General features: G+C 34.9%; 1 protein-coding gene across 1 annotated transcript; it reads left to right on the forward strand.

The window, feature by feature from the left end:
- Positions 1-6,868: 6,868 nt before the first annotated feature.
- On the forward strand, positions 6,869-8,720 carry LOC141685875 (zinc finger BED domain-containing protein RICESLEEPER 2-like). Its single transcript, XM_074490951.1, has 3 exons — positions 6,869-7,408; positions 8,095-8,539; positions 8,641-8,720. The coding sequence occupies exons 1-3, from the start codon at positions 6,869-6,871 to the stop codon at positions 8,718-8,720; spliced, it is 1,065 nt and encodes a 354-aa protein (XP_074347052.1).
- Positions 8,721-9,499: the final 779 nt, after the last annotated feature.

Here is a 9,499-nt window from a genome sequence, read left to right on the forward strand (position 1 = left end):
TTTCATCATCACTATCATCATAAATCATCTCAACACTATCAAATTTGAGGCTTTCATGGAAATCTCCATCTTGGTCCTTCAATCTTTTTATCATCAAACACAACATGTACAGATTCCATAACAATGTTGGTTCTGAGATTTTAGACTCTATATGCTTTTCCAACTGCATAACCAACAAAAATTCCCTCATCAGCTTTGACATCAAACTTTTCATGTTGATCAGTTTGATTCCTTAAGATATAGCATTTACATGCAAAGACATGAAGAAAGTTTAAAGTTGGCTTCCAATTCTTGAACAATTGGTAGGGTGTCATGCATTTTGTTTGATTAACCAAGGAGATATTCTGAGTGTATCATGCAGTATTTACAGCTTCTGCCCAAAAGTAGGTTGGCAACTTTGATTCTTCTAGCATTGTTCTTGCAGCTTCAATAAGAGATATGTTCTTCCTTTCCACCACTCCATTTTATTGTGGAGTCCTTGCTGCTGAACACTCATGCATGATCCCATTCTCTTCACAAAACAATCTCATCACAGAATTTTTAAACTCAGTTCCATTGTCACTCCTGATTCTCCTTACTTTGAGATCAGGATGATTGTTGGCTTGCCTTATATGACTGATGATTATTTAACTAGCTTCATCTTTGGATTTAAGAAAATATGTCCAAGAGAACTTTGATAAATCATCCACAATTACTCGACAGTATCTTTTCCTTGAGATGGACAATATATTGACTGGTCCAAATAAATCCATGTGTAATAGTTGTAAAGATTCTTCAATTGTTGAATTAAGCTTCTTTTTGAAGGATGCCTTGATCTGTTTTCCTTTTTGACAGGCGTCACACAATCCTTCCTTTGAGAGTTCCACTTTTGGAATGCCTCTTACCAAATCTTTCCTGACTAGCTCATTCATAGTCTTGAAGTTAAGGTGAGACAACTTCTTGTGCCATAGCCAACTCTCATCCTGACTTGCTTTTCTAAATAGATAAGTAACAGTTTTTGCATTTGATGAGTTGAAGTCAGCTAGATACACATTTCCTTTTCTCACTCCAGTGAGAACCACTTTGTTGCTTTTCTTGTTGGTCACAACACAGGCTTCAGAATTGAATGTTACTGAGTTGCCCTTATCACACAGTTGGCTGATACTCAACAAGTTGTGCTTGAGTCCATCCACTAGGGTAACTTCCTCAATGATGACATTATCCTTTGTAATCAAGTCATATCCCACAGTATAACCCTTGTTGTCATCTGCAAAGGTGATACTTGGGCCAGCTCACTCCTTGAACTCAGTGAGCAGGGTAGAATCTCCAGTCATGTGCCTTGAGCACCCACTATCCAAATATCAAAGATTCTTTCTGTTTCCCTGCATACAACAAAATTAAATCAAGTTGATTTTGGTACCCAAGTTTCCTTGGGTCCTATTTTGTTAGCCTTTTTCTTAGGTTTCTTAGGATTGTCCTCGTTTGACTTAGGCATTTGAAGTTCATCCTTAGTCAATTGAGTGGAACCCTTAAAACCATTCATCATTGCAGAATTATCATGCACGGGCTGGTTAACATGGAAAGGCGTATTTTGTGCAAACATGTTATTCCAGTATGGCATGCTAAATGGCATTTGTGGCATACTAAATACAGCATAGTAAGGATTTTGTGCAAATGGCATATTAGCAAACTATGAATTCAAATTATGTACAGGCATAACATTCACATGCATTATAGGCATACTAGGAAATGAATGAGGTGCATACATGTGAGCAGGCATAACAAGTTTGTAATTAACAAACAAATGATTAACACTACCACACTTCACACAGATTTTTCAAGGTGCATATTTATCAGGTGTGTAGTTGTTATGTTTGTTAATTCCTACTTTCCCATTTCTATTGTTTTTCCTTTTTGATTCTAGTTTAACCTCAATTTTCTCCAATCTGTCATTCAATTGCTTGATTGACAGATGCCCTACATTGACTCTCTTGTCCTTTTTCACTTGACTTGTTTATCCTGGAACAAAGTTTTTAGAAACTGATCCATATTTCTCATTTAATTTAGCTAGCTTGGCTTTGCTAACTGGTTTACTTTAATTCAATGGATGTGGTTCCTTGTCTTTTGACGGATAATTCATATGATTAATCGACGAATAACATTCATCATCCGTTGAATCCACATCCGTTAAAAGTCCTTCAACCAAATTGGAATCAAGTTTCTCCTTGCTCTTTTTCCAGGCTTCATCACAGAAAGATTCTATACCTTGAACTTTAGTAATTTGAGCATGGACATCTCTAGATGATTTTCATGCCTTAATTACCTCTTGTTCTTGTTCAAGTTGCTCTCTTAAAATCTCCTATTTCTTTAAGGATTCAGTTAGTTCATCTTTGGCAATCTTGAACTCTATCGTCAATTTTTTAAACACAACAAATTGAGTCTCTAACACATTGTTTCTTTCACTTATAAAAACAAATTGTTCTCTTTAATTTTAGTGTTTTCTTTAGTGAGAGATTTGAATGTAACACGCAGATGATATAACTCAGTAGACATGTCATTTATAACATTATTACACTCAGCTTTAGATAAATGTGCTAGATTAGTGGTGATTACCTGATTACTGGATGAATTAACTTCTGTTTCATCTGATTTAGCCATAAGTGCTAAATTGACATAGCTTGTATCAGCATGCTCTTCTAGTCCATCTGCAGCCCAGTCATCTTCCTGTGTGATGAAAGCCCTTTCCTTTTGTTTGAGCAACTCAAAATATTTCTGTTTATAATCCACAGGCTCAAACTTCTTTTTTCCAGAATCAGACTTTTTGCATTCACTAGAAAAATGACATGTCAAGCCACACTTGAAACACTTGAATTTAGACTTGTTAACCATGTTTCTGTTTGACTTGGATGCTCCAAAATTCTTCTTGAATTTGAGCTTAGAAAACCTCCTGGATAGAAAATCCAGATGTTCATCTATGTCATCCATGTCATCTTGACTAAGATGTTCTTCATGTTCAGCTACTAGCCCTTTTCCATTGCCTTCACAAACTCTAGGGTTTGGTGCAGATTCAACAGCTTCAACCTTTATCCCATCCTCCTTTTCTTTCTCAGCAACCAATACAATTGATCCTCCCTTCTTTCTTCCTTTCTCCAGCTTCTCATCTTGCTCTATTTTAAGCTCATAGGTATTTAGAATCCCATACAGTCTATCCAAGGTAAATTCCTTGTAATCTTGAGAGTTTCTTAGTGAGACTGTCATAGGCTTCCATTCCTTTGGTAGAGATCTAAGGAATTTGAGGTTTGAGTCCTTTGTTTGATAGACTCTTCGATACAATTTTAGAACATTCAGCAGTTTTTGAAATCTACTGAAAATGTCAGTGAGTGACTCACTTTCTTCACTATAATAATGCTCATATTGCTGAATCAAGAGTTGCATTTTGTTTTCCCTTACCTGCTCAGTTCCATCACATATGACTTGAATTGTATCCCAGATATCCTTAGCAGTTTTGCAGTTCATGATGTTGTCAAACATGTCACCATTAAACAGAATATTCATGGCCTTCTTATCCTTGTGTACTTGCTCAATATCTGGATCAGACCATTCTGCTCTAGGAAACGGGATGGATGGCTCATTTCCTATAGCAGCTCTCATAGGAACATATAGACCTTTCTTAATACAGTCCACATATCTTTCATCTTGAGATAGGAGATGCAGGTGAATCTTCACCTTCCAATGGTGATAGTTGTCTTTGTCCAGAAAGGGAATTTTTACTCCAACATCTTTCTTGCTCATCTTGTTAGTTATTGTGATCTTTAAATTCTTTGTTCTTCAAGAGCTTGCTCTGATACCAATTGTTATTCCCAAACAATCTAACAATGAATTACAGAAGGGGGTTGAATGTAATTCTGACTTCTTTTTCAATTTTAAGAACAGTTCTACTATGAATATATAACTGTGTTTGATTTAGAAATGGTGTGGAATGAAAGTAGTAAAGAAATCAAATCACAAAGTAATTAAATACAAGTACTTAAAAACTTTCTAGTGGATTGAACTTTTCCACCAGATGTTATATTAAATAGAGAACTATGTGTTACAATATTGTACACATCTACTTACAAGTTGAACTACAAGAACAGATAAATTTTTTACAGATTTTACTTTTTCTATTGCTCTGGTAATTGCTTACTAACTTCGATAAAGTTCTACTTGCTACACTTGGTTTATTTATTACCAAGATGCATGATAAAAAGACAAAACAAATAAGACAAAATGTTTTTAGTCTAATCTCATGATTCTTCATTTCTCAATCCAGCATCTTTGAATATCTTCAGTTTAGCATGGAAATGAAAATGCTTCTATGTTCTCCAAAACCTGTAATTAGGTTGCCACATTCCATTTGCATACAATCAACACATGTGACTTTAAAGTCACTATCAACTACTTTTTTGAATTTGATCATCCGTTGAAACTTCATTGGATCATCCGTTAAAACTATGGTTGATCATCCGTTGAAACTTTGGCTGATCATCCGTTGAAAACTTTGTGAAGCATCCGTTGAAGCTTTAGCTGATCATCCGTTGAAGCCTAGTGAAACATCCGTTGAGACTGTCTTCATGGCAGTTAACTCCATTTCATTTACACAAGATTACAAGGCATCTAATATTTACAATTAACTAACCTATCTTGCATATCAATCTATTAGTCAACATGACTTAAACATTCTACAACATATATTCCCTAAGGCATTACAATATGCAGAAATATGCTACTAAACTTATTATTACATAAGCTACTCTTTCAACAGATGTTGAAGTGATCATCCGTTGAAAGCTACAAATACACTAAATAATAACTACTTAGTATTTTGTTTAACTTATCATCAAGTTTCACAACATATTCTTAACACATGCACTTAGGGAATTCATAGTTTTACTTAGGGCTGCACATGGTTTGTTAAAACCGAATGACCCGGCCCGACCCAACCCTATATTGGGCCGAAAGAACTGGACCGTCCCAAACCGAATCTGTGATGGGTTGAATTTTAATTGGGCCAAATACTATGGGTTGGGTTAGAGTTTAATTATTTACAACTCTAAACCAACCCAACCCGATGACATATCTAGGCCCAGCCCATTTACAATACACCTCACTTCCCTTTTACACACAAGTAAGTAAACGATGTATTTCACCCTAATTTTATAGCAGCCGCATGTTCTGTTCTTACTTCTTATCTTGTTCCACACTGCTATTTATAAGTTCGACTGAGAGTTATCTGTATCTTTCATATTTTCCGCTTAATTGTAAGTTTAGTCTCTTATTCTCTTTGTTTCTTGTATAATATATACATGAATCTGCTCTATTTTATGCGATTTGTATATGATTTAGCTCTATTATATATGATTTTTTATCTGATTTATATTTTATTATATGTGATTTGCATATGATTTAGCTCAATTGTATGTGATTTGTATTTTGTACATTGCTCAAGCACACACAAATATGAAACTGCTCTAATATATACAATTTGTATATGATTATATTTTATATGTGATTTATATATATGTATATATCATGGGTAGTGTACTTTGGTATCTTAATGTGCTGATTTCGTATATTCCATTTTATATATTACTATATAGTGTTTGATTATTGTGTTTTATCTATGTTTGTTTCTTCAGAATCAAATAAATGGAGAATTACTTCATTCCTGCTAGTTATGTCCCTAATTCCGCGCTAACCTTCCCTGAAAATACTTCACAAAAAACCGCATCAACTGTTGCCCCAAATGCTCCCATTCCTAATGTTCCAACCACTGGCAATAATGATGATCCAATGATCGTAGAAAGTATTCCGGCTGAACTCAGGTCTCCTAAAAAAGAGGAAGATGATGAGCTACTTACAGAAAACAAAAAGCCTACTAGAATTTCTGATGTATGGGATCACTTTACTAAAGTGAATGGTGGACATAAAAATAATCCTAGATGTATCTGTAACTACTGTGGAGCGAACTATGCTGCCATACTACAAGAGTTGGAACCAGTAGTTTGTGGGGTCATTTGAAGAAATGCAAGAAGTATCCAAAAAATATGGCTGATAAGAAGCAGAGAGTGCTTAGCTTTAAACGCGGACCTGATGGAGGGGAGAATTTATTGGCCACTACATTTAACAAAGTGAGGTGTCGAAATATATTGGCAAAATTCGTGGTGAAGGATGAACAAGCTTTCAATGTTGTAGAGGGTGAAGGTTTTAAAGATTTAATCAATGAGTTGTAGCCTAAGTTTACTGTCCCTAGTCGAATGACTGTCACTAGGGATGTATATTCACTTTTCTGTAAAGAGAGATCAAAGTTGATGAAGGAATTGACATCCATTGGTCAAAAAGTCTGCATAACAACTGATTGCTGGACAAGCAGGACCCAAATGTCTTATATGTGTTTGACAGCACACTACATAGATGCTGATTGGAAATTACAGAAAAAGATTGTAAACTTTTGTCAGATTTCAAACCATAAAGGTGAAATGATTGGTAAGATAATTGAGGCTTATTTGCTTGATTGGGGAATTGAGAAAGTGTTCTCTGTCACACTTGACAACGCATCAGCTAATGATATTGCTATTGGTTTTGTTAAGAGGAGGGTCAATGCTTGGCGAGGTTTTGATCTTAATGCTGAACATCTCCATATTAGATGTGGTGCTCATATGCTGAACTTAATTGTCAACGATGGGCTAACAAAATTACATGACTCAATAGCTGTTATCCGCAATTCTGTGAGGTATATTCGAGCATCTCCTGCAAAGCTAACAAAATTTAGAGCTTGTGTAGAGAAGGAAAGGATTGATTACAAGGGGGGCTGATTTTAGATGTGGCTACAAGGTGGAACAGCACTTATATGATGCTGGAGGTGGCACTTAAATTCGAAAAGGCTTTTATCATGTATGAAGAAGAAGATGACAAATTTCTAAGCTACTTCCTGGAAAAAGAAAATGGTAAAAAGAGAATTGGACCTCCAACGTCTATTGACCGGCGCTCAGCATTTGTGTTTGTGCAGTTTCTATCAACTTTTTATGAAGTTACCTTGAAGATCAGTGGTACTTTACACGTAACTTCAAATAACTTTTATCATGAAGTATGTGAGATCCATAATGTGTTGACTGAATTAGCGGATGCTGATGATCCCCTGTTATCTGCCATGGCTGCTAGCATGAAGGAGAAATATAATAAATATTGGGGAAATGCTGATAATATAAATCCCATGTTGTTTTTGGCTGTTTTACTTGATCCCAGGTACAAAATGAGGTACTTGAAGTATTGTTTTGAATCTTTGTACGATGCTGAGACAGTTGCTATGATTACTGTCAAGGTAGAATCCATTTTGCAACGCTTGTATGCCGCTTACAATGTTGAAGTTGAAGGTGTCATGTCCAGTAAGGTACACTCCAACTTGATGTACATTTATCTAAACTTTCAAATTATGAGTTATATACTACTCTAAATTTGTCTGTAGGGTTAATTCTAATACAATGTTATGCATGTCACCCAAGCTGAAGTTCCAGAAATTTATTTTTGGACAAAATAATGGCCGGTTGTAACTTATTTAAGCCTTAAACACACTTATTTAAGTAACTGGAAACTCTGTGTTTATTGATGTTTAACTGGTTTGTAACTTAATCAGGTGACCATGAGATATTGATTAAGATGTTTGTAACTTAACTGGTTTTAAGTATGGGAAAATGCATAAGTCTTTCAACCTTTTATATACATACCAGACACCTGCTGCTGCAATGTCGTTTTTCATTTTAGGTGAATGAATAGAAACTCTTATTAAAAAAGCAAGGAGATTTTATAGAAATTGCTACTTTTTCCTTGTTTGTTACATAAAGTATACTAGTTTTATCTTCTTAACCACCAATTCCAGTTCACATAAATTGTTAAAAAATAATTAAATTTTAATCTTAATTTATACCAGTACATAAAAATAAAAATATATATTTTACTTAAATTTTAGATAGTGTTCATAATTAGTATACATGCATTTCAATGGTATTAGATTTTATATAGTATTTCGATACATCTATTTTATTAGCTCATTGTCTTTTATCCTGCAAATATTTACAGGAGTCCATAGGTGATCCTCCATCAAAACCCACCTTTGGCAAAGAAAAACAAAAGAGAAGGCTATTGCAAAATTATATGGAGCAGCAGCATATGGGGATCACAGAGAACAAGAGTGATACTGATGTCTACTTGGCTGAAGAACCTGTCAACCCACTGATGAATAAATTTGATATACTGCTTTGGTGGAAGGACAATGCTAGCAAGTATAAGACCTTATCTTTAATTGCCAAAGATATACTTGTTATTCCGGTATCAAGTGTTGCTTCAGAATCTGCGTTTAGTACGAGTGGGCGTATATTGGATCCATTTAGGAGTTCTTTGAGCCCGAAAATGGTAGAGGCACTAGTATGCACTCAAAGCTGGTTAAAGGGCAGCCATGAGAAGACAAAATTCAACAAATTTTTGGATGAAAGTCATTCTTATGAGTTGCTTGAGCTTGAAGAAGGTAAAATATTTTGCAAACTTTTATTTTATCTAGTATTCTCCTGCTTTAGTAAATTTTTTTACATTCTCATGTTAATACCGATTTTGTTTTGAATATTGTAGATAAAGAGGGAAAAATGAAGGACATTGCTCCATCAACTGAGAAGACAATGAACAAGATCATCAATGTTAATGATGATTGATTTTCCACCAGTTTAATCTTTTTATTCGAAGCGAGAAATGACTATTATTTAAACAATTTTCTCAATTGCTTCTTTAAAGATTTATGGAATTCAACTTATGGAATATGGATGACTGTAATATTTTGGATGACTGTAATATTTAAGTTAAGACTATATTTCATGTTTTTAAGTTTTATGAACTTATTTTATATTTTCGTTCAACCCGATTAAAGCAACCCAAACCGACCCAACCCGTCATAATATTAGTAGGGTTGGGTTGTATAATTCTTCGGGGGTTAATGGGTTGATAATTTTATAGGCCGAGCTAATTGGGTTGGGTCATAAAATTTTGTAAGCCGGCCCAACCCAACCCATGTGAAGCCCTAGTTTTACTCTTGTGACTTGACTTCTTCATTTTTCCTTTTTGACAAACCTCACAAACTTCATTTTAAACAAACTCCAGATTTGGCATGTCTCTCACTAACTTCTTTTTCACCAGGGTGTTGATTTTCTTATAATTCATGTTAGAGAGCTTTTTATGCTACATATTGCTTTGCCCTATAGAAGCCTTGATGTGGAAGCAACAAATTCCTTCCTTATTTGCTGAGTGTAAATCTGCAATAAATAGGCTTCTCTTTCTTACTCCTTTCAGAGCAACTTCACTAGTCTTTTTGTTGATGATTAAGCATTCTCCTTTGTCAAATGCAATATTGAATCCTCTATATGTGAATTGACTGACACTTAGGAGATTCGTTTCCAAACCAATAACCAGTGCTACATCTTCAATGACAACATTTTCA

The sequence above is a fragment of the Apium graveolens genome, chromosome 9 (assembly GCF_009905375.1).
Source record: "Apium graveolens cultivar Ventura chromosome 9, ASM990537v1, whole genome shotgun sequence".
Taxonomy (NCBI): Eukaryota; Viridiplantae; Streptophyta; class Magnoliopsida; order Apiales; family Apiaceae; genus Apium; species Apium graveolens.

What these genes read in the sequence shown, in the direction of transcription:
- LOC141685875 (XM_074490951.1), top strand. Translation starts at nt 6,869, where the DNA reads ATGATGCTGGAGGTGGCACTTAAATTCGAAAAGGCTTTTATCATGTAT. An exon ending in AAGGTGTCATGTCCAGTAAG is followed by an intron (nt 7,409 to 8,094) that starts GTACACTCCAAC and finishes AAATATTTACAG; the next exon opens with GAGTCCATAGGTGATCCTCC. An exon ending in GTTGCTTGAGCTTGAAGAAG is followed by an intron (nt 8,540 to 8,640) that starts GTAAAATATTTT and finishes TGAATATTGTAG; the next exon opens with ATAAAGAGGGAAAAATGAAG.